The following is a 26605-nucleotide window of genomic DNA, read 5'->3' on the forward strand; positions in this document are numbered from 1 at the left end:
TAAACCTGTTATACTGTATTATGACAGCCCTTTTTTTTTTAAACTAAATTTCAATATCGTGATAATACCGTATACCGTGACAAAAGCAACATGAAAATTTGATACCGGCATAACCCTGTGGCCACATATGGTGACCCATACTTGGAATTAGTGCTCTGCATTTATCCCATCCAAAGTGCACACATGTGCCATGTTGAACCCATGTTCAATGTGCCATGAACACACAGCCATTTTTTTTGCTGCTGTGCCCAGGGAGCAGTTGGGATTCAGTGCCTTGCTCAAGGGCACCCCAATCGTGGTATTGAAATATAGAAGGTAGGAGAGAGCGCTGTACATTCACTCCCCCCATCTACAATCCCTGCCAGTATGAGACTTGAACCCACAACCTTTGGGTACAAGGCCGACTCTCTAACCATTAGGCCATGACTTCCCCTTGATGTGCAAAACATAAACCTTAACTGATGAAACGTGAAGACAAACAATATTGCGACAATATATGGTTTATGTGTGTTTTTCAAGTCATCTTCAGGTAATACATAATGTATATGAATGATACAATGCTAATTGACATAGCATTTATTATTACAGTACAAAAGTTATCAAATATATTTTCTGCCTTATTCTGTGATAAAAATGGAAAAAGTGTTTGTAGTAACTTATATAAACCAATCATAAAATTGTCATTAGGAAAATATCAAAAATATTATACAAATTATTTATTATGCTGGTTATTGTCCAGCAGTGTATTTTATTTCTTAGCCAATTAAAAAAGATAAGAAAGTTATTTTTGTCAATTAGACATACAAACATATAATATCAATAATAATAATAATGATAATAATAATAATAATAATAATAATTATTATTATTATTATTACTATCACATTTGACATTTCTGTCCCCCGCACTTCTGAAATGATTGCTAAGCCCCTGCCCTGTAACATAACTGAATCTAAAAGTTTAGCTATATGCCATGTTATCTTCATTTTAGGGATCAAATAGGTTTTGTGGCTCCACGTGAATTTTATTCGGTGAGAAATGGGCCAAAATGTCTCTTTTGATCTTGAAGGTTGCAGACCCCTGCCCTAGAGGAACCAATGTGCACCCACCACAGTCCTGTCAAAATCCTGTGGGGACACTGGCTGTCTCAATGTGTGTGTGTGTGCCAGTTCACCTTACTTGCGTGTGGACCATGTATGACACTAAATACATTTCTCCAGTAAAGCATAATGATTAAGGGGGGGCCTCACACAAAGAGCAGCCTAGGGGCCCCTGACCACCTTAATCCGCCCTGCTCCTCATGGAGAGTTTTTGATGAAACAAAATACTTTAGAAGAAAATGGTTATCATCGTAAAGGATTAAATCTGTTTTGTTACAGTTCATTTCATCAGAAGAGATCAGAAGCAGAGTCCAGCTGTGTGTCTGTGAGGAGTGAGGAGTCTATGGATCATCCACAAGAGTTTAAGAGTGGAGAGACACAGACTGATCTCAGGTACATTTTTATATAAATATTATTATAGCATGTCATTTTATATTCTCAAAATGTATATTTTTCTTGTACATTGCTAATAGGGTTTTTTTTATATTTATCTGATATTTTAACATAATAGTGTTACACAGAGAGATGCATTTGTGAAAGCACTCAGTTCTATTTAACGTCTTTTGTAATAAAATACTGTAAATTAAATGATCCTGAAGTGCTTTTTAAAGTGATTGTTTGAATAATATATGAGTATGTACTTAGTTAAATATGGTAATTCAAAGGATTGACTTTAATCTCTCTCTGTTATAGTTCAGTTCAGCAGAAGAGATCAGAAGCAGAGTCCAGCTGTGTGTCTGTGAGGAGTGATTGGTCTATGGATCATCCAATAGTGTTTAAGAGTGGAGATAAAAAGACTGATCTCGGGTAAAGTTTTATATAAATATTATTATAATTATTACATTAGGAAGATCAGGCCCTTTCTTTCAGAACATGCTTCACAACTCCTTGTTCAAGCTCTTATTCTGTCCAGGCTGGACTATTGCAATGCTCTCTTGGCAGGTCTTCCAGCCAGTTCTATCAAACCTTTACAATTAATCCAGAACACGGCAGCATGATTAATCTCTAATGAGCCAAGAATAATGCATGTCACACCTCTGTTTATCAATTTGCACTGGCTAACATTAGCTGCTCGCATTAAATTCAAGGCATTAATATTTGCCTTCAAAACCACCACTGGCTCTGCACCCCTTTACCTAAATGCATTACTTCAGATTTATGTGCCCTCTAGAAGCTTGTGATCTGCAAGTGAACGTCGCTTTATTGTGCCATGATCCCAAAGAGGCACAGAATCTCTTTCACTGACTTTTTCATTACCTGTTCCCTCCTGGTGGAATGACCTGCCCAACTCAATCCCAGCAGCTGAGTCCTTAACCATCTTCAAGAACCGGCTAAAAACACATCTCTTCCATCTTTATTTGACCCTCTAACTCTTGCACTCTCTATTCTATTTTTATTCTATCTACTCATTTTCTATTTTGTTTATAAAAAACACACTTGCTCATTTAACACTTGCACTCTTTACAATACTTGCTTTCTTTTTATTTTAAAAATAGATCCTCTAACACTAGTATTCTCTATTCTTATTCAATTCTATGTACTTGTTTTCTTTTTATGTAAAAATTATCCTCTAACACTAACATTCTCAATTCTTTTTCCAATCTATCTACTTGTTTTCTTTTTATTTATTACAAAAAAGAGACCCTCTAACACTGATGTTTTCTATTATTTTTCTATTCTATTTACATGTTTCCATCTATTATAAAAAAACAAAACAAAACAAAAAACCTTGCTCTGTGTACTGTGTTAGGCTAACTGAGACTTATCACAGCACTTATTATTGCTCTTTTGTTAGATTTGATTGCTTCTATTGTCCTCATTTGTAAATAGCTTTGGATGAAAGCGTCTGCTAAATGACTAAATGTAAATTATAGCATGTCATTTTATATTCTCAAAATGTATATTTTCTACAATATATGAGAAATGTTTCTTGTACATTGCTAATAGGAATTTTCTTTATATTTATCTGATATTTTAACATATAGTGTTACACAGAGAGATGCATTTGTGAAAGCACTCAGTTCCATTTAACCTCTTTTGTAATAAAATAGTGTAAATGAAATGATCCTGAAGTGCTTTTTAAAGTTATTGTTTAAATAGCATGACGATGTACTTAGTTAAATATGGTAATTCAAAGGATTGACTTTAATCTCTCTCTGTTATAGTTCAGTTCAGCAGAAGAGATCAGAAGCAGAGTCCAGCTGTGTGTCTGTGAGGAGTGACACATCTATGGATCGTCCAATAGAGTTTAAGAGTGGAGATACAAAGACTGATCTCGGGTACATTTTTATATAAATATTATTATAGCGTGTCTTTTTATATTCTCAAAATTTATATTTTCTACAAAGTCTACGCTTCTACGAATCAGCCATTAGATTGTAAGTGTCAACAACTAAGCCATTCATAGGTTCATTACCCTGACAATCACAGTACTTTACATTATGCTGTTTGTAGCTTCCTCAACACTGCTTATCACCTTTTGAATATTTAATGAATATGATTTTTCAAATGATCGATGCAGCAGCTGATTTCAGTTTTTCGATGTAAGTCAATGAATGTGTTTGAATGCATAATGTGAGTAGTTTTTATATGAATACAGAAGAAATTGCCATACCTTCGTTTAATATAATGTGATTTTTTTCCCAGTAGTTGTACAATTTTCTCTCAATAATTTCTATGTACTAAATACAGGATTTTAATGCAGTCTTGCATTTTAAAACATATTTTAGGAGCGTTGAATGATTAACAGGTTTTGCAGTTAATTTAGTGAGTCAGTGTCAGTGTTCTGTTAATATATAATATTAATGTATAATATATACACTACCGTTCAAACGTTTGGGGTCAGTAAGATTTTTTGGTTTTGTTTTTTGAAGGAAAGAAATTAATACTTTCATTAGCGGCAAATCAGCATATTAGAATGATTTCTGAAGATCATGTGACACTGAAGACTGGAGTAATGATGCTGAAAATTCAGCTGCGCATCACAGAATGAAATTATATTTTAAAATGTATTTGTAACGGGGCTGACGAGACGAGAGGCATGCGGATCCATGTGCAAGCTTTTATTCACAAGAGACGTGGTCAAAAAACAGAGGCAGGGTCGAACAACAGCAAACAGGTATGGCACAGGCAAGACAAAGAATATTCCTTGGCCTAGCATGGGTCTACGATCGGCGAACAGTATCCAGAGGGCTTGACAAGAGGGCTAATCCAATAAACACAGTCTAGTCTTTCCGTGTTGCCTTGTTGTCTGTTTCCTGACCTTCTGCCTAAGACTAAAACTAAAAATGGGAAAATGAATGGCTCAGTAATGTAGCTATCGCTAGAGGAGAGATAAATGCTAAACAATACTAGAGACTAAACAGAAACACGGAATGGCTCGGTAAAGCAGCTAACACTTAGAGGAGTGCTAAACGCAGAACAATACTCGGCGATCAGAGCAGGAACTGAGTGGGTGTTATGTAGTGTGTGTGATTGGTCTCAGGTGAGTGTGTGATTAGTGAAATGGTGCATGGGAAATGTAGTCCGTGGTGACGTGCAACAGTCAGTGCAGTGAGAGAGTCAATATGATGGACGAGTGACCTCTGGTGGCGATCAGATGGAAGTCCACGGACCGGATTCATGACAGTATTAAAATACAGTTATTAAAAATCGTAAATATATATATTTATAGTGAAGATACAAAGACTGATCTCAAGTCTAATATTTCTGTAAAATATTATTTGATTACGATACAAAATATATAAAAGACACTGTGCTCATTAGCTTATTTAATAATGTAGTATTTTAATTTTCCAGGCATGAAGTCCTCAACACCTTTAGATCAAATCTGATGAAGAAGTTTGGTCGTCTGTATGAGGGAATAGCGACGCAGGGAAACCCAACACTCCTGAATGAGATCTACACAGAGCTCTACATCACAGAGAGTGAGAGTGGAGAGATCAGTAATGAGCATGAGGTGAGACAGATTGAGACACAATCCAGGAGAGCAGCAACAGAGGACACAGCCATCAAATGCAGTGACATCTTTAGAGCTTTACCTGGACAAGACAAAGCCATCAGAACTGTGCTGACAAAGGGAGTCGCTGGCATTGGAAAAACAGTCTCTGTCCAGAAGTTCATCCTGGACTGGGCTGAAGGGAAAGAGAATCAGGATGTACAGCTCATATTTCCACTTCCGTTCAGAGAAATCAACCTGATGAAGGACAAAACACTCAGTCTTTCAGATCTTCTTCATGTCTTTTCCCCTGAAACTAAAGAAATGGAAATATCCAGTGATGAATATAAATTGTTGTTCATCTTTGATGGTCTGGATGAGTGTCGTCTGTCTCTGGACTTTAAGAGCAATGTGAAACTGTGTAATATATCTGAATCAGCCTCAGTGGACGTGCTGCTGAAGAACCTCATTGAGGGGAATCTGCTTCCCTCTGCTCTCATCTGGATCACCTCCAGACCAGCAGCAGCTGATCTCGTCCCCTCTGAGTATGTCCATTCAGCAGAGAGTGGAGAAATTCCCAAGACACTCACTCAAATGTACACACACTTCCTGATCCTTCAGACCAACATCAGACGTGAGAAGGACTATGAGAAGAAGGTGACAGATGAAGACATGATCCTCAAACTGGGGAAAGTGGCTTTTCAGCAGCTTGTGAAAGGCAACCTGATCTTCTATGAGGAAGACCTGAGAGAGTGTGGCATTGATGTGACAGAAGCATCAGTGTACTCAGGATTGTGCACTCAGATCTTCAGAGAGGAGTTTGGCTTGTATCAGGGGAAAGTCTTCTGCTTTGTTCATCTGAGCATTCAGGAGCATCTAGCAGCTCTATATGTGCACCTCTCCTGTACAAACAACAAAATAAATGTGTTTGAGCCAGTCACCAAACAGAGTTTGTGGTTTAAAGTGAAGGACTGGTTTCATCTCAATTCATCAGAACATGTTTCATTATCTGAGCTGCATCAGAGAGCTGTGGATGAGGCTCTACAGAGTAAAAATGGACATCTGGATCTTTTCCTGCGGTTCCTTCTGGGTTTGTCAGTGGAGTCTCATCAGATTCTCCTACGACAAATAATGACACTGAAAAGAAGCAGCTCTGACAGCAATGAGGAAACAGTTGAGTACATCAAGAAGAAGATCAGGACCATTGACTCTCCAGAGAAATCCATCAATCTGTTCCACTGTCTGAATGAACTGGGTGATCATTCACTAGTGGAGGAAATACAACAGTATCTGAAATCTGGAAGAATAAAGGAAGCCAAACTCTCTTCATCTCAGTGGTCAGCTGTAGTTTTTGTGTTGTTGACATCAGAAGAGGAACTGAATGAGTTTTGTCTTGATAAATTTATTAAAGGAAAGAATGAGCCTGAAAATATGGAAGTTCTTCAGAAGCTGCTGCCTGTGATTAAAGAATCCAGATCAGTTCAGTAAGTATCACTGAGAACAATCACTTTACTGTTAAAACATTAAGAAAAAAAAAATTAAAAGCTCATAAATCTTCAGTGGATGTTGTCCAGAGTTTAGTCGTCAGTATTTTGATGTGTTTTATATCAAATCAGTGACACTGTAAGATTCATAGACAGAGAAATGGCAGATGAAAAAATTATTTGGGTTGGTCAATAATTAAAAATGTCTTTACCAAAAAAGAAATGTAAGTGATTGTAATTTTTAAAGGAGTCATGAACTGCCTGTTTTTTTATTTTGTACTGTTCTCTGAGGTCCACTTATAATGTTGTCAAGATTTTACATGAAAAAACATCATAATTTAGAAGTAATAAGTTATTTTCTGTCCTGTTTTTGACCCCCTCATCAGAATGCTCTGTTTGAATAGATGTGGAGGATTGTAGACTCAGAAGTAAACACACACTGCTGTGATTGGCTGATAGTTGTGTGTTTGACAGTCTTCATCCTTCACAGATGGACGCTGCTGTGATTTAGGTCAAAAACACATAAATAACTCAATGCATATCAAATTATCTATAAGAAGAGACAAAGCAATAGTGATCACATAATAAAAATAGTTACTCACACTTGTGTGGTGCCACATCAGATCCAATATAGTCGGCACAACATCGTCTTTTAGTTTCAATCTTTCTGAAAATCCTGCGTCAAATTGTGCCTTGTTTGTAAACGAATCTGCGGTAAAATGAAGTGAAGAAAAGACAGATTTCTTACTGACGCGGTCTGGATCTTCATTAAAAATAAAGTTAATTCACTCCTTCCTAACATTTGGATCAGAAGGAAGGCAATACAAAGACTGTTTTTCCACAGCTTGGCACTGAACAGCATCTTCTTGTCTTCAGAGCATCTTTATCGTTGGGTTTCTGCATAGACCTGCATGTTTGTCTCTCTCGTAAACACTGTATGTGTGAATCGGTGGGCGGGGCTAAATAGGCAGCAATGTCAATCTTCTTCTGTGGAGGCGGAGCTTATCCACACTATTACATCATAGACGAGAACATTCCTCAAGCTGCGGTTTTGTCAGACTGGCTTCAATAAAAGCTGTTTTTAGACTAACGACAAAGTTTTGAGTTCTGAAACTTACAGGATGTTTTTATAGTACAATGTCCTCTTATGTCAAAAGATCAAGGGAATTTTGGTTTCTCAGTTCATGACCCCTTTAAACCTCTGACATTGTGCAACAAAGTAATTTTATTTATCTTTCCTAAATGAGGCTCTTTTTTTTTTTTCTGTGACATTTTAGATCTCAGTCCAATGATCCATCAAACATGTTTATTTGTGTTTTGTGTTTGTACTTTATTTTTATTAATATTGGATTCTCAGCTAAACTGATCTGATCTGAGAGAGTGAAGAGTGTGTCATTGTTCTCTACAGGTTGAGGGATTGTGGCGTCACAGATGAAGGTTGTGCTGCTCTGGCTTCAGCTTTGAGATCAAACCCCTCACACCTGAGAGAACTGAATCTGTCTCTAAATAAACTAGGAGATTCAGTGAATCTGCTCTCTGATGTACTACAAAATCCTGACTGTAAACTGGAGAAACTGTGGTAAGATTATATATGACACACTGTTAAATATTTGTGAAGTGAAAAACAAATCACCCAAAAAAGTCTGAAAACTATAAGTCAGACAAAATGAAAAAATTTGGTATTGTTTGTGAATGGAATACTTACTACTGATTGGATGAGACAGCTGTTAATCAAGATACAGAGATACAGAAAGTAAAACATTGTGTGACTTTGTTTCATGTTCATGTGTGGACGTCTGTTCATGTTAAACCTGTTTCTGCATTAGCAACATCTTTAAACTGATTGTCTGTTTACACTAAGTGCTAATAGCCTGTCTTGTTAGCAAAGACTGATAGCAGACCAAATTACTAAAGAAACCAGTCAGATAAGTGGGAGAGTAAGGACAGTGGGCTTTTGAGGCGACCAACCAGAGTACAAATCTGCATTTCTTCTCATTTATTCCATTGTATATGAGCTCAGAGAGGTGTTTATATTAAAGAAAAAATAAGAAAATATTAAAAACATGGAAATAATATGTCTAACATGTATATAATTGAAATTGTATGTGGTTGATCAGATGGGCTGTGAATCAACCACAATTATTGTTATTTATAAATTATTTATTTTTCTTGAATAAGGCTTTAAATGATTTATGATGTTTTTTTTTCTTTGACATTTTAAATCTCAGTCCAATGATACATCATACATTGATTTGTACTTTCTCTTTACTAATGGATTCACAGCTAATGATCTACTGATCTGAGAGAGTGAAGAGTGTGTCATTGTTCTCTACAGGTTGAGTGATTGTGGCGTCACAGATGAAGGTTGTGCTGCTCTGGCTTCAGCTCTGAGATCAAACCCCTCACACCTGAGACAACTGAATCTGTCTGTGAATAAACTAGGAGATTTGGGTGTGAAGCGTCTCTGTGCTGGACTGGAGGATCCTCACTGTAAACTGGAGATACTGCGGTAAGATCATCTCTCTGATAGTCTCATGTGTCTGTCCTCTGTAAGATGTGTCCTTTAATGTAAATTCTGACTAGACACTAAATCTCAACACACATGACTGAAGATGAAGTTCATTTCATTCATCTTCATCACATCATGAGCTCTTGCTCCTGTTTTTGGCCACCAAACATTTACTGGAGCTTCAGTTGCTTCTGCTAGTTTGATTAATACTCCTTCACCTGCCCATCTCTTTGTAAGAGTTTATTTTCCTCTTATTTTCAGCTTTTTCTGAAATCCTATGTGTAAATGAGGTTTTAAATTTTAGCACTGATTCGGGTGGATTCGAACCCCTGCTGACAGTTGGTCAGAACTGTTTTGACATCTTACTTGAAGAATTCACCCCAGACTCCAGAATCTCATTTAAGCTTTTACTGATGAAAAAAGGTTGTGGTTCTAGAACAGAATACAAAAAGAATCTTACATTAATGAATGATTAAATAACATTTATAAACAATTGTCATGCCTTAACAATCATTTCAAGGGGGGCGCGCAAGATGGCGGCTTGGAGGCGGAAGTGTTTTTTAGAGGCTCTTGTGCCACTTACTCGTTTTCCCTCCCTAACTCGTAAATAAAGAACGCAAGCCATTGATTTCGGTTACAAATCTTGTGTAGCATGTCCCTAGAGACTTTTTGGTCGCAATCTTTGCCAAAGATGCCAAGACCTGCTAAGAAAACTGGAAAATGGATCCGACCGCGGACACAGCGGCCGAGGAGCCCGAGCATAGCTCGAGTGATGCTAACAGTGAACCGGAACTTAGCCTGGCACTTGCAAAAGCACTTGAAATTATGACTGAGAAAATTTCCAGCGCAATAGACGAGAAACTGGGCCCGCTAGCAGAAACTGTGCATAACCACACTCAACAATTAGAGAGCGCAACTAATTGGCTAGCCGAGGCGGAATGGAGAATAATGGCGGCGGAGGCATCTTCGGAGGATGCGCAAGCTCGCGTATGCACCCTTGAAAAACAAGTCGCTGTGCTAAATTAACACATCAATGATTTGGAAAACAGGCCGGCGTAAAAACATTCGAATTCTAGGCCTTCGTGAAGAGGTGGAGGGTACTGATGTTGATACTGTTGTCTTTCTCCAGACGTGACTCCCCGAATTTCTAAACTTGCATGCTAAGGGCGGTCGCATTAAGATTGAGAGGGCGCATCGTTCGTTGGCTCCAAAACCGGGTGCTAAGGACAGACCGTGGCCGCTAATTGTTCGGTTCCATAACTACGGAGACAAGCAGAGGGTTCTCGATGCCAGCAGGAGACTGTCGGGGGATGGAGATTTGCGGTACGATGACAACAAGGTGTCATTTTACCAGGATTTCTCCACCTCAGTGATACACAGGCGTAAAGAATTCAACGCAGTTAAACAGCGACTTCGAGAGATGGGCGCCCGCTACGCGATGCTGTATCCGGCCAAGCTACGGGTGATTATTGGAAGCACTTCTAAAGTCTTCGAGATGGTGGCTGCAGTTTCACAGTATTTGGACAAGAATGGATCGAGCTCCAATACTTGATCTTCTTGCTGCCATATGATAGGCAGGTGCTGAACTAAATTGCTTTCAGGTTCTGTCAAGTCACCTTTATTTATATAGCGCTTTTAACAATACAGATTGTGTCAAAGCAACTGAACAGCATTAATTAGGAAAATAGTGTCAATATGCCTGTACTTTTATATGTAGCTATACGAATCAAGGCTTGAGTACTCTATTATTATTATTATTGTTCCTTTATATTGAGTGATGAGGGGTTGGTTTTATAACTTTCGTTTGTATTCCGTGTGGGTGGTTCTTAAGATACTTATCATGGGTGTCTATTTCTTCTGAGCACTGGAGGTACAGTGAGAGGTTGGACTTCGAGGTGAGGATCTGTCCCCTAAGAGATAAGGGGAACTGTCCCTGATTTTGTTTTTCTTTTCTTTTTTTTCTTTTTTTATTCTGTTGTACTTTTTCTTATTTTTTCCATGTTGCCAGTTTGGCTTGTTCTGATATGTGTTTTTGTTCACTTTTATACCTTAAGACACACACAGCTGCTTTTTAAATGCAATGACAGGGTGTTGATCATAAAGATGTTTGACGGGGGGAGAGCACTACCTGATTCATTCACTATTTGGTGTACGTTTTGGCTGTCAGTAACTTAAGACTTTGCACTTGGAACGTAAGGGGTCTACATGGGCAAATAAAGATACGGAAAGTTTTTACACAACTCTGTAAGGAGAATATAGATATTGCTTTGATACAAGAAACTCACCTGAGTGATAGTGAGCATTTGAATCTAAAACATAAATGGATTGGTCAGATTCATTTATCATCTTTTACAAAAAGCAGCAGAGGTGTAGCTATTGTAATTAATAAAAAGATACCTTTTAGGGTTACAGATAATATTAAGGATAGATTTGGAAGATATATTATTATTAAGGGAACTTTGAATTGAGAGGAGATCTCCCTTTTAAATTTATATTGTCCCCCAAATTACTCCTCAGAACTTCTTTCAAAAGCTTTTTTTGAGTTTAAAGAGAATGCGTCTGGATTGGCTATTATCGGAGGGGATTTTAACTGTTTATAAAATTCTTTACTGAACAGATTCCACCCCAGGAATTCTATCATCACCAAACAATCTAAAGCTCTCTCTGCACTTTGTAAGGAATTAAGATTTATGGATGTTTGGCGTACTCTTCACTTTTTTTTCTCTAATCCTCATAATTCTCATTCTAGGATTGATTACTTTTTTGTTCCTAAGGCTCTGATGCAAACAATTTCTAACAGTTTCATAGGAGATATCATTATTTCTGATCATGCTATAGTCATACTAGATGTTTGTGTGAAGGGGTTTATAAGACCAGCTAGACATTGGAGACTCAATACTCTGTTGCTCAAAGATGATACATTTCTCTCATACTTTAATTCAGAGTTTAAGATATTTTTTTTCTATTAATTCAGCATCCATAGATAATCCCTCACTTCTCTGGGAGACCTGTAAAGCGTACATCGGTACTCTATTCCATATCTCACTGCTAAAAAAAAGGAACAATTAGAAAAACAAAAACCGCTAGAGTCAGCGTTAAATACTGCCACTGATAGCTATCTGAACGGCCCTCACCTGCTTCCTTAGAAAAAAATAAGTACCGTGCGGGCCTCTTTAAACTCATTGCTAACTCAACAGTCTCACTCAAATATTTTATTCTCAAAGCAGAAGTTGTACGAATGGGGTAATAAACCTAGTAAATACCTAACCCACTTGACAAAATCGAAATTGTATTCACAATTCATTACTTCTATAGTCGATCTTAAGGGAGTGCAGTCTTTTGATTATTATATTATAAATAATAAGTTTAAACAATTTTATTCTATGCTATATCAGTCTAATTATTCTTTGGCATAATTCTATGGTATCATTCTTTGATCGCTTGACTCTTCCTGTTGTCTCTGAGGAACAGAGGGAATTTCTCAATGCTCCTATCACAAGAGAAGAAGCTATAATCGCACTCCATAGTTTAAAATCTGGTAAATCATCTGGGCCGGATGGCCTTGCATGTGAACTGTATAAAGAATTTGAGCACGTACTGTTAGACCCTCTCTTAGCCATGCTTAATCGTTCATTTATGACCGATAGTCTACCCTCTTCACTTCGTGAAGCAAATATTTATCTTATATTTAAAAAAGGCAAGGACCCAGAAAATTGCAGTTCCTATAGGCCCATTGCATTGTTAAACTCTGATTTAAAATTGTTATCTAAAATTTTAGCACTAAGATTGGAGAAGGTTCTACCGTTTATTATTAATGAAGACCAGACAGGGTTTATTAAAGGCAGAAGTTCCGCTCACAATGTTAGGCGGCTACTAAATATTATTGAGCTTTCCCATAATTTGAGTTTTAATTCTCTTATTTTGTCTCTAGATGCAGAGAAAGCTTTTGATTCTGTTGAGTGGCCTTATTTATTTTACACCTTATTAGGCGGCTACTAAATATTATTGAGCTTTCCCATAATTTTAGTTTTAATTATCTTATTTTGTCTCTAGATGCAGAGAAAGCATTTGATTCTGTTGAGTGGCCTTATTTATTTTACACCTTAGAAAAATTTGGCCTTGGAGAATACTTTATAAAGCGGGTGCGAATACTCTATACGGATCCTCTTGCTGTGGTCATTACTAATGGTCACAGATCTGACAATTTTCCTTTATTTCGGGGTACCAGACAGGGCTGCCCCCTCTCTCCATTGCTTTTTGCAATAGCAATAGAGCCATTTGCTAAGATGATAAGAGAGGAAGCGGCTGTGTCTGGGGTGTCTCTGGGTGGTAGGCAGCACAAAATCTCTTTATATGCGGACGATGTGCTGCTCTTTCTTTCAGATCCAGAGGTGTCTGTGCCAAAAATTGTAGACCTTATTCAGGAGTTTGGGCAATTCTCCGGGTACAAGATAAATTTTTCTAAATCAGTTGCCCTGTTTTTAGGTAATAAGAAGTCCACAAATCAGTCTCCCTCCTTTCCCTTTAAATGCTCTGAGGATGGTTTTGATTATTTGGGTATTCATGTAACCCCTACTTTCAAGCAATTGTACAAATCCAATTTTACACCAGTGCTAGGAAACATCCGTGATGATTTGAACAGGTGGATGGCTCTCCCTCTGTCTTGGCTGGGGAGGGTGGCTCTGATAAAAATGTATGTCCTGCCCCGTTTACTGTATTCAATGCAAATTATTCCTGTTTTACTGTCCAATGAGGCTATAAAAGAGTTAAATGGAGTGAGTTAATTTATCTGGAGCAAAAGGAAACCCAGATTGAAATTATCTAAACTTCAGCTCTCTAGTGCAAAGGGCGGCTTGGACCTTCCAAATATCAACTTATATCAATTGGCTTGCCAACTTCGATTTATTAATGAATGGCTTATTGAAGACCCTAAATCAGTGTGGCTTGATCTCGAATCCTCACAGTCCAGCTGCCCCTTACAAAACCTATTATTTGTTTACAACCCAAAGCTAAGCAGAACTCTGTGTAATAGTCCTTTAGTACGTAATACTCTCAAGACATGGCATGCTATTCGAAGGCTGAAAGGTAGGAGCGACATAACATCCCCTCTTCTGCCTATTTTGAACAATCCAGAGTTCCTGCCAAGTACTACAGACTCGGGTTTTAATTTATAGCCTGTTCTTGGTATATGTAGGATGGGTGACTTGTTTGAGGAAGGATCTCTAGTGTCTTTCGATAACTTAGTTTCAAGATATAATCTACCTAGACAGCACTTCTTTAGATTTTTGCAAATTAGAGATTACATATTCAAAAATACTACACTTACCTCTAAATACTCTGTTTCAGTTATTGAGGAAATCCTTCTGAACCCTCCTCCATACAAGTTGATTTCCCTCTTCTATAAAGCTCTATGCTTCTATGGTGCAGTTAGCACTTCATATCTAAGACTGACTTGGGAAAGAGAGCTGGGGGTGGTTATTCCAGAAGAGGAATGGGAGACAGTCTGGCTCCAAGCTAACAGGCTCTCGGTTTGTAATAGGGCAAGAGCCATTCAGCTTAGAATTTTGCATAGAATACATATAACGCCAGACTTAAGACATAAATACAATGCAACTCATTCACCGCTCTGCCCTAAGTGTACGTCTAATATAGTATATTATATTCATTGCATATGGAACTGTCACATGATTCATGCTTATTGGTCCAGAGTTGTGGCTCAATTAAATAACATCTTTGGTTTGGATCTGGAGCTGGATCCTTTGTCACTTCTTCTGGGTTTTCCCTGTAGGCTTATCTCTAATAAATTTGAAAGACGACTTTTTAGTCTGTTAACTTTTGCTGCCAGGAAGAACCTACTGATGTCATGGATCAGTGATAAGCCCCCCTCCATCAAAGGCTGGCATTCAATCATTAGGGAAATTATCCCTCTGGAACTCTTGACCTGTATTATTCATTCTACAACAGATGCATTCAATCGTATATGGACACCATACCTTAACTGCATAAATGCTTCTACCTGTGACATTTTGTGGCTTGGTATGACATAGTGTTCCTAGAGGTGTATAGAAGATTCATGTATTCTCCCCAGTTTTTATTATTGTTAATTTTGAACTGTGATATAATGCTCTGCTTGTCATCTTATGTATAATTTTGTTTTTGTATTCTCTTTTGTTGTTTATCAGGCAGTGTGTGTATTTTATTGTTTTGTATTGTGTTGGAGGTTATAAATAAAACACACAAAAAAAACAATCATTTCAAGTATAAAATAAAACACAAATTAAGGCAGTCTAACATGTCTGTGCATATAACTAGAGCAGTCATTCTATGACAGCCCACAGGATGGCGCCATTACTGCACTAGAGGTGACTGAGGCACACATTTTTTTATATTGTAAACAGCAAGACATTAGTCGCAAAATAACTATATAAAACATTATCATATGTCACGGTAAATACTTAACATTACTGGCATCAGCTATAATGAGCATGAAAGTAAGCTTAACGGTGACAAATCAGCTATATAATGTCGTAAACACACACACACGTATGGCGCAATAGCGCTAGATGAATCTCACTCGTGGGATCAAACAATCGGCAGATTTAAATAAAGAACAACAAAATACACTTACTTTATATGCCCGCACAACTATATTACATCATTAAATTTGAGATGTTGCCGACAATGTGAGATGAAGCGGATTGCTCATGGAAAGAGTTTGCGTACTGCATGTCTGCTCAGCGCACCTGCTCCACTTCCTGACCGCACGCGATTCATATGATGGTGACGTTGCAAATGTTGATTGGTCACAGGAAGAAAGCTCAAGAAGCCTTTTGAACAGCCGCCCCCCGAATTCAATGATTGAATTCGTACATCTTGGCAAAATGACTTATCCTTCAAGTGGATTACTCTTCATCAGCTAGGGCTGGTAGCTTGACAAGACGAGCTACAGGTCGAGTATACGTCCTTCTCTCAACTTGCACAGTGGCTGACCTTACTCTGTCATCTGCTCCTGGGTGCACTTCTGAGATTTTCCCCACTGGCCACAAAGCTCGAGGGAGCTGAGGGTCAACAATCATCACTACATCACCAATTTGTAGATTTCCCTTGTCCGACTTCCATTTCTGTCGAACTTGGAGACTGGGCAGATAGTACTTAATGAAATTCCTCTAGAAGTGGTCGGCCAACAGTTGGCTGTGTCTCCAGAGGCGTCGACTTAGCACTCTCGAGTCTTGGTACACCACCTGGGGCAAGGAGGCATCTCTGCGTCCAATGAGGAAGCAGTTGGGGGTGATTGGGTCGATGTCAGAGATGTCAGAGGATGTGTAGCCGAGAGGTTTTGAGTTAACGATCCTCTCAATTTCAGTTAACACTGTTCTCAGAACTTCTTCTGTCACAGTCTGCGCCCCTAAGGTAACTTGGAGAGCCGTTTTAATTGAACGTATCTCCCTCTCTCAGCATCAACCAAAGTGGGGTGCTCCTGGTGGATTGAAGATGAACTTGATTTTCTGGGAAGCAAGGTGGTCTTGTAGCTCCTCATGCAAAGCAGCAAAGAACTCCTTCAGCTATCGTTCTCCACCCTTGAAGTTAGTGCCTTGATCACTTAACAACTCGTTCGGCTTCCCACGTTGAGCGATAAGGCGTCTCAGGGCCATCAGGAAGGAGTCTGAATCTATGCTCGCCTACAGATCTATATACACAGCCCTGGTTGTAAGGCACTTGAATAATATGCCCCACCTCTTCTCATTTCGGCGCCCGACCTTAATCATGTAGAGTCCGAAACAGTCCATGCCAGTTGAGAAGAATGCAGGCTTAAAGAGCTGTTGTCTTGCAAGTGGCAAGTCAGCCATACGAGGAACTTCTGGTTGTCCCTTCCATTTTCGACACTCTCCACATTGACGTTGGTGTCGCCGTACTGCTTCACGGCCTCGCAATACTCAGTAAGTTACTTGACACCAGCCAGGTAAGTACAGTCATAGAATCTGACCAGAGTGTTAAGGAACCAATGGGGATGGTGAGTTCGGTGACAAGGACCTTGGAGAGCTGGGCACCACTCAGAGCTGTGCATAGTTCAAGGCGAGGTATAGACTGCTGCTTTCGGGGGGCAACCCATGATCTGGCCGCAAGAAATGCAACTTCAACTTGTCCTTCTGTATTTTCTGTCCACAAATAGGCTACGGATCCATAGGCCTGCTCCGATGCATCGCAGAATATGTGTATATTATGTCTGCTAGTTGGGAGATCCAAGTCTGGACTGGAATAGCATCTTGGTAGTGATATCTTTTACAGATCACTCAGTTCTTTTTCCCATTAACTCCATAAGCTGAGCAGATCTTCTGGCAGTTGCGGGTCATCCCAGTCACGCTTTTTACCCCATCGGCGCTGCACCAGGATTTTCGCTCGAGGGGTGTACGGGATAATATAGCCGAGGGGATCGTATTGGCTGGCCAGTACACGATAAATGCTGCGCATGATTACTTTAGTGCAACTCACTATCCAGAATCAGAATCAGAATGAGCTTTATTGCCAGGTATGTTTATACATACGAGGAATTTGTTTTTGTGACAGAAGCTTCCACAGTGTAACAGAATGACAGTGATAGAACAAAAAACACAGATAATAAAAAAATAAAATAAATAAAAAATAGAACAGGTAAATAAGAAATAAAAATATACAAATCGACAATTGTATGTACAGGTATATAACAATAAACGACAGTTGAGTGGCAGTATGAAAAAATGTGCCAGGATCGTTTGAGTGTGCGTGCTGCACCTCCGGACACCAGCTGCAGAGCGAAGCAAGTCTCTTATACTGACAAGGGCGAGCGGGATCTCAAGGTGAATTGCTGTTGTTCATCTCCTAAACCTCATGTTAAGAAAACTTCCCCCTGCCATTAGTGGCCAGCAATCCATTCGTATCTCAAAAACACACACACTCTTTTTTTGTCACACAAATATCGCAAACATCCACAAACATTAACGTGCATACTTTCACAAAATATTTAACGTTAGTAATTCTTGCTGTTTGGTATTTGTATTATCTACAAATATAATCAAGTGTTTAATTATGTTTAATGTGATCTAAGAATTCTATATTTAATGTTTTCTTCCATGTTACTTTTGTCTCTTGTTACTACTTTCTACACATTTTATCTCAAGGAGTGTTGAAGCTGCTGAGGTTTACATGCATCAGTGAAACTGCTACCTCAGAGGCACCTTCCATTTTCTTTCAAGTTTTATTATTTCCTTGTCATTGTTGGACTACAAAATCAGTGGAAAGACTATATTGGAATTTAGCCGCAAAGCTTGCTTTTTATTTTTTAACGTTGGTGGATTGTTGAAAATATGAATGTGAAACAAAGTACTAAGTTTTCTGTTTGATTCCATATTGATTGCTGAAAATATCGCTGTGAAACTGAGGTTGCATTTGAACTTGAAACAGAATGCAAAGTTTTTCTGTTTGTTTGTTTTTTCCGATCAATTGTTAAATACAGCTTTGAAGCTATGAACCTGAACTTATTTTGTGTGGACATTTCATTCCAATTATTTTTGTAACCGGTGCCTGGTGCTTTTTTCCTTTTCTGCTTCTGGATGACCTGGCGTACCTCGTATTCGCTGATCTGAATTGCAGGTGTGGGGGAGAGGGGGGTTGCTGGAGGTGTGAATGGTTGTGTGGAGAGGTGTTCAGGGCAGGTGTGGGGTTTTTTTTTTTTTCAAACTTCCAGTAGAAATAATTAAGATCGTCTGCCAGTTGTTGATTCTCCACAGTGCTGGGGGATGGTGTCTTGTAGTTGGTGATTTCTTTCAGACTTTTCCACACTGATGCTGGGTCACTGGAAGATAATTTAATCCTTATTTTTTCAGAATAATTCCTCTTTGCCACTCTGATCTCCTTTTCAGTCCAAGGGTAGATTCATGGGTATCTTGCAGTCCCTGACTAAGCCAGAGCTCACAGCTGTTCGATCTTGTATCGGAGGGAAGGTGAGCAACCACTGCCAGGAAATTACTGGCCATTGTCGCAATTCAAATCCTCCTTCATTTAAACAGGCCACAGAGTTGATCAACAAGATCTTTGGCTGCATCTTTAGAGGTGAGACTGTGGAGACAATTGTCAACATAGAAGGACTTCTCTATGACCTCTCTCACCTCATCTCCTGGTTGACTGTGGTCCAGCACATGCTTTTGCAGGAATGTGGCACAACAGGGACTGCAAGTAGTCCCAAAGGAAATTACCTGCCACTGGTATACAGCTGGTGCTTGTTCTAAAGTCATGTCTCTCCACTGGAACTGGAGTAACGGATTGTCATCAGGGAGCAGCCTCACCTGTTGAAACATCCAACGGATGTCACTGCTTAAGGCTGTGGAATGTTCACCGAAGCGTAGTAACACTGCCAACAGGGTGGGACTTAAGGTGGGACCTGGAAGAAGCAGCTCGTTCAAATTCTGGCCCTCATACTGGAATGAGCAGTTGTAAACGACCCGATTCTTGCCATTGAGCGTGACCATATGGTGAGGGATGTACCATGATTCTTGTGATCTCTCAGCCTCGCATGGTTGCAGTTTCTCTACATAGTTAGCATTCTTGAGTCTCTCAATCTCAGTTTTGTAAGCACAGGCCTGATCAGGGTTCTTCATCAGCTTTCGCTCAATGATTCTTAGCTGCGGCAGAACAGCTTCTTTTGGCATGTGCAGAGTTGGCATGTGTTCTATGCGAAGGAGCGGGGTCGCATAACGCATGATACCATCCATGTTAACTCTTACCTTTTTCTCTTGCAAGAGTCTGATGGCCTCTTGATCAAGTTTTGACCGCGTCACAACTTTCTCACTGCAGTACGGAATTACATCCATCTGCCATAGCTTTTCCACTCGGGCAAACAGATCGGCATTGGGGGAAATGGCAGTAAAGAGGCATTGGTGAGTGTTGAGTCTGTGCCTGATCTCGTGTGTAGGGCCTTGTAGAGTCCAGCCTAGCCTAGTTCGAACTGCAGCAGGTCCTCCTGGAGGGCCTAGGTGAACAGGCTCAATTGGGGTAACAAGGTATGGACAATCTGAGCCAATTAGCAGTACAGGCTGTACGCTATCTATTTTCTGCAAGGGCAATCCAACTAAGTGTTTGTACATCTTCTGGAGGAATGCAACAGGGTGAGTTTGCTCAGCGAGACCAAGCCTTTCGGCTGTAAAGGCACCTTGAATAGGGAATTTCTTGTGTCGGTTAGTGATAGGAGACACGGTGAACGAGACTTCCACCTCATGAAGAACCTGTTGGTCCTGCCTCACTGTCCGCAGTATGAGGTCCTCAGGCTGCCCCTTCAAATTTACCTGCAGGGCTGCTGTGTGGAGCAGTATGGTCCTCTCCGACCCATCGTCTAACACAGCATATGCCTCAATAGATTTGTCCCTGTTGGTGATGATGACTTTGCTCACCTTTAGGAGAACCTTGCGGCTGTAGACGGGGTGATCCACATACAGGACGTCTTTGGTGGTGTTAACCAGACAGGAGTTCTCTCTAGTGTCCGTTTCAGATTCGTTATCTACAGTCTGTTCATTTACATCATGCAGAATAAGAAGGTGTTTCTTACGGCACGTCTTACAGGGGGATTTTAGGTTGCATGTGGAATCATGATGACTCCGTCTGCAGCACCAGCATTGATTGTTCTTACATATCCAGTATTCCATCTGTTCCTTTGTGAGCTCTTTGAAATTGGCACACCCATTCAAGAAGTGATTAGCATTGTCACAGTAGGGGCAATATGCACACAATCTCCCTTTGAATCTGGCAGATTTAGACGTTACCTCTGGAGCGGCGGCTTGGATTTGACTCCCAGTCATTGGTTTCTCCATGCCCAGCAAGATGGAGGTTGGTTTCCTTGAAGCTCTTGGATCTCGGCGGTCCTGCCTTTTCGTACTGCTGGGTTCTGGTGGGAGACCGGTCATCCTGCTGCCATCATCTTGTACTTGGAGCTCGTACTCCAACCAGTTAGAGAAATCAAGGAGAGTTGGTATGGCTACTCTCAGTGGGTGGATGTATCTCTGGAAGCTAGTTCTCAGCTCATGAGGGAGTTTACTTAGACTGTGGGTCACATGTGTCACGACTTCAAACTCAACAGATCCTTCAGGTCCCAGTTGTTCCAGCATGCTCACTAGGGAACGCACACATAGCGCAAACAGCTTAAAAGTCTTCACATTTCCAGTTCTGATGTTTGGGCCATCCATTACTTCAGCAATGTTATGCAGGACCAGCTTGTGAGGTTGTCCATATATCTTTACAGACCAATCTCGAATATCCCTTTTCTGTCCAAGATACTAGAAAAGGTAGTATCCTCACAATTATATTCCTTCTTAGAGAGTGAGGGTATCTGTGAGGATTTCCAGTCAGGATTTAGACCGTATCATAGTACTGAGACTGCTCTCATTAGAGTTACAAATGACCTGCTCTTATCATCTGATTGTGGTTGTATCTCTCTATTAGTGCTATTGGATCTTAGCGCTGCGTTCGACACTATTGACCACAACATTCTTTTGCATAGACTAGAAAACTTTGTTGGCATTAATGGAAGTGCATTAGCATGGTTCAAATCGTACTTATATGACCGTCATCAATTCGTAGCTGTGAATGAAGAGGTCACAAGTGCAGTATGGAGTACCTCAAGGCTCAGTACTAGGGCCGCTACTCTTCACGCTTTACATGTTACCCTTGGGAGATATCATCAGGAAACACGGTGTTAGCTTTCACTGTTATGCTGATGATACTCGGATCTATATTTCTTCGCAGCCCGGCGAAACATACCAATTTGAAATACTTGCGGAATGCATAGTCGATATAAAAAACTGGATGATGAGTAATTTCTTACTGCTAAATTCTGAAAAAACAGAAGTGTTAATTATAGGACCTAAAAACTCTGCATATAATAACCTAGAACACTCTCTAAGACTTGATGGCTGCTCTGTCAATTCTTCGTCATCAGTTAGGAACCTAGGTATGCTATTTGATCGCAATCTTTCCTTAACAGTCACGTTTCTAGCATTTGTAAAACTGAATTTTTCCATCTCAAAAAATATATCTAAATTACCACCTATTATTTTCATGCCAAATGCAGAAATGTTAATCCATTTGTTTATGACCTCAAGGTTAGATTATTGTAATGCTTTATTGGGTGGTTGTTCTGCACGCTTAATAAACAAACTCCAGCTGGTCCAAAATGCAGCAGCTAGAGTTCTTACTAGAACCAGGAAGTATGACCATATTAGCCTGGTTCTGTCAACACTGCACTGTCTACCTATTAAACATCGTATAGATTTTAAAATCTTGCTAATTACTTATAAAGCCCTGAATGGTTTAGCACCTCAGTATTTGAACGAGCTCTTGTTACATTATAGTCTTCCATGTCCGCTGCGTTCTCAAAACTCTGGCCATTTGATAATACCTAAAATAAGGTCAACCGGAACCGGGAACACTTCTCATAACACCCGACGTACTTGCTACATCGTTAGAAGAATGGCATCTACGGTAATATTAGTCTGTTTCTCTCTTATTCCGAGGTCACCGTTGCCACCAGAACCAGTCTGTATTCAGATCAGATGGTCACTGCCGTCACCCGGACCCAATACATATTCAGACCAGATGGTGGATCAGCACCTAGAAAGGACCTCTACAGCTCTGAAAGACAGCGGAGACGAGGACAACTAGATGAGCCACAGATACAGATCCCCTGTAAAGACCTTGTCTCGGACTACCACCGGGACAAGACCACAGGAACCAGATGAGTCCTCTGCACAATGTGACTTTGCTGCAGCCTGAAATTGAACTGCTGGTTTTGTCTGGCCAGAGGAGAACTGGCCCCCCGACTGAGCTTGGTTTCTCCCAAGGTTTTTTCTCCATTCTGTCACCGATGGAGTTTTGGTTCCTTGCCGCTGTCGCCTCTGGCTTGCTTAGTTGGGGACACTTCATTTCCAGCGATATCGTTGACTTGATTGAAAATGATTGCAAATATACTATCTAAACTGAACTGAGCTGGATGATGACATCACTGAATTCAATGATGAACTGCCTTTAATGCAAAATGACAATAGTAAACACTCATTTTTCAGTTATTGACACACTATTTTCCTAATTAATGCTGTTCAGTTGCTTTGACAATCTGTATTGTTAAAAGCGCTATATAAATTCAGGTGTCTTGACTTATGAGAGCTTGCATTGTGTCTGTGTAAGGGTGTGTTCAATTGCAATGGGAATCTGCCACTAGTAGGGCCTTCTAACTGTACATGATCTGTAAGTATCTGATACTTGAAGCGTTCGGTGGCATCAGCAGGGAGGAGGTTCTCTAATGCCATGCGCAATCTTGAAAACTCTTTTGGATCTGGTGTTGTCAAGGAGGGTATTGAAGGCTTTGGTCCTCTGTACGGCCTCTCCTGGAAGCATGGTGCTGCAGCTCTGGGAACATCATCAGATTGTTGTGTAGGATAGGACTCTTTGACATCCAAGTATGAATAATAGTTGTCTCTGGACACCTTCTCATCATAGTGGACGGGTTCAGCATATGTTTAAGGCTGCGCATGAGGAGTATTAACTCTCTGAGCCGGGGTACGATACCTTGGCATAGCTTCAGGCTGATCATCGGGTGTAGATGAAATGGCGCAGTCCCTCACCTGCTCCGTTATCTGCCTGATCTGCGCAGAGGGGTGCTGACAGAAGTCTCTGCTTGATATGCAGGTGGGCACTTGCTGGCTACGACCTGTTTCTGGCTCATGGAATTGAGGAGCTGATACAGGAGACACTGATTTGCGTGGGGTGGCCACAGTTGTAGCTAACTGCTGGATCTCTCGTTTCATGAAGGCATTTTCTGCTTTAAGGCCTTGCAACACACTTAAAATCTCTGGCAGTTGTCGGATGCAACTGCGAAGCTCATCATTCTCCCTCTGCATCTCCTCCCAAGTAGACTGTCGAGCCTGAGGATGCAGCTCTTCCTTATCTTTCTGTAAGTCTCCCCTGGTATCTTGCCATTCATCCAGTAGCACCAGAACACTGGTGTGCGAACGTTGACTAATAGGTGTGGAGACACAGGACTCACGTTCTGAAGACAGTGGAGGATCTCCAGCCTTAGCTTCATCTTCACTGGAACATGCAGGTTGCTGGGATCTCCTCTCAGATCCACTCCTTTGTACTTGAAAGTCTGCTAGATATGCAGGTGGTTTTACATGTCGTCTGGGGTGGACAACTGGAGGCTCTGGCTCTGGATGGGATTTCATTCTCTGCAGTAATTCGACATCCGGCTCGAAGGACCACTTGTAAATGAAGTTTTACATTTTAGCACTGATTCGGGTGGATTCGAATCCCTGCAGACAGTCGGTCAGAACAGAATACAAAAATAATCTTACATGAATAAATTATTAAATAACATTAATAAACAATTATCATGCCATAACAATCCTTTCAAGTATAAAATAAAACACAAATTAAGGCAGTTTAACATGTCTGTGCATATAACTAGAGCAGTCATTCTATGACAGCCCACAAAATGGCGCCATTACTGCACTAGACGTGACTGAGGCACACGTTTTTTATATTGTAAACAGCAAGACATTATTCGTGAAATAACTCGATAAAACATTTACATATGTCACGGTAAATACTTAAATTACTGACATCAGCTATAATGAGCATGAAAGTAAGCTTAATGGTGACTAATCAGCTATATAATGTCGTAAATACTATATAATGTCGATGAATCTCACTTGCAGGATCAAACAATCGGCAGATTTAAATAAAGAACAACAAAATACACTTACTTTATATGCACGCACAACTATATTACATCAGTAAGTTTGAGATGTTGCCGACAATGTGAAATGAAGCGGATTGCTCATGGAAAGAGTTCGAGTTCTGCATGTCTGCTCAGCGTACCTGCTCCACTTCCTGACCGCACGTGATGCATATGATGGTGACGTTGCAAATGTTGATTGGTCACAGGAAGAAAGTTCAAGAAGCCTTTTGAACACTATGAGCTCATTGTGTTCTCGCAGATGTCATAAAGATTTAACCTGAATGTTCAGATACTAATGTGTGATTTAGTGATTTCTGTTCCGTTTATAAGCTGTCAAACATGACACAATGATGTGTTTGAGCACATAAGTTAATAAATAAGATGTAATGGGGAACACGTGGCTCCTGTGTAGCAAATGTCCTCCTGTAGGTGTTTATTAGAGGAGCTATCCTTTCAAAGTTTCTAAGTCAGATGTTCCTTATCAAAGACTATAGAATACCCAAGACATGTCACTCGTATAGTTTTGAATGGGGAAAAATGCAATGCTCAATATGGCCTCGCTATCAAACAAAGCCCCACCTTCTGAGGAAAAGAGCCAATCACTAATCCGTAAAGTCAGCGCATCACTGCAGCTGCGGTCAGAAGTCCTGGTTGCTATAGAAGCAGTCAGCATTGTGAGATGTCAGCTCAGGACTGCACATGTGCACTGGTGGGTCTAGCCTGAGAAATAAGCTTTTTTAATGCTATTTGAGCAAAAGAAACAACAGTTATGATACAGTTGTTGTCAGATTTCATTGATGATTTCAAATATGAAATGTAATCATAAGCTTGGTCACCAGTTTAGAAGAATTTGATGTTTTCCCATTTAAAGAGATAGGAGCTACACTTGCACACCTGAGAGGTGTTTCAAAGATGGCCGCTGAGTGACATGACTTGCCTTAAAGGCACTTTGGCCTTATATCACTATGAAACAATATCTCACATTCAGCTCTGTGTGTCTGTTCAGTCCTGAAGCACATGACCGTTCAAAAAGCTCAAAAAGCACCATTGAGCATCAACATGCATAAATCTCATTCTATCAGCAGCAGTTTGTGGCAATGCTTGTCATTATGTCTCCTCTCCTGCTCTGAGACCAGAGTCAATAACAAACTACAGATACTTCAATTCACATTCTGTCATTGTCAGAGGTGTAAAGAGTACCTAAAAACCATACTTGAGTAAAAGTACAGATACCTTACAGTGAAAATTACTCCACTACACGTTACAAGTCACAACTTGAGTCAAAGTCTTAGAGTATCTGATTTTAACAGTACTTAAGTATTTTACTTATACTAAATATAGGCTCAAAGAAGCACTAGTCAAAGAGACATGCCAGTGAAAAACTATAACGTTGTGGAGAAGCTGCGGAAAACTAATCAAGGGGAACCAATGAACAAACGGACTACAAACTGACTACAAACACCACGGGAGACAGGAAGTGACATAAAAGTCCAGGGCAAGGCACAGAGAGCATGAAACAAAAACAAGAAAGAGTTGATTTGTGAGGAGAGCAATCACGTTTATTTTCTAAAACCAAAATAAAACTGAACACCTTAAAATTACAAAACAAAACAAACAAACAAACAAACAAAAAACAATATCTTTCAAAAAGGTCTCTTCACTATAATGGATAAATAAAAATAATGATAAGTAAAATTAAAAAGCTGAAGCCTTCTTGCAGTGGATGTGCTGGTTTGGGCCTCATTGCCGGCTGCAGTCATGTCCTCATCTCGTATATAAAACACCTCTGATTCACAAATACTTGCTAAGGAACTCGCA

The 26605-nt window shown here is 39.9% G+C and overlaps 1 protein-coding gene across 1 annotated transcript in view; it reads left to right on the top strand.

Moving 5' to 3' along the window:
- Positions 1-26605, top strand: part of LOC107573028 (NACHT, LRR and PYD domains-containing protein 3-like) — a 33974-nt gene that overhangs the window by 1403 nt on the left and 5966 nt on the right. Inside the window, exons 3-8 of the mRNA XM_016259463.1 lie at positions 1380-1493; positions 1794-1907; positions 3266-3379; positions 4899-6521; positions 7930-8100; positions 8857-8885. Coding sequence (XP_016114949.1) covers positions 1380-1493; positions 1794-1907; positions 3266-3379; positions 4899-6521; positions 7930-8100; positions 8857-8885 — 2165 coding nt within the window. The remainder of the gene's footprint in view (positions 1-1379; positions 1494-1793; positions 1908-3265; positions 3380-4898; positions 6522-7929; positions 8101-8856; positions 8886-26605) is intronic.

This window comes from Sinocyclocheilus grahami, unplaced genomic scaffold (assembly GCF_001515645.1).
Source record: "Sinocyclocheilus grahami isolate Dianchi unplaced genomic scaffold, SAMN03320097.WGS_v1.1 scaffold1852.1, whole genome shotgun sequence".
Classification (NCBI taxonomy): Eukaryota; Metazoa; Chordata; class Actinopteri; order Cypriniformes; family Cyprinidae; genus Sinocyclocheilus; species Sinocyclocheilus grahami.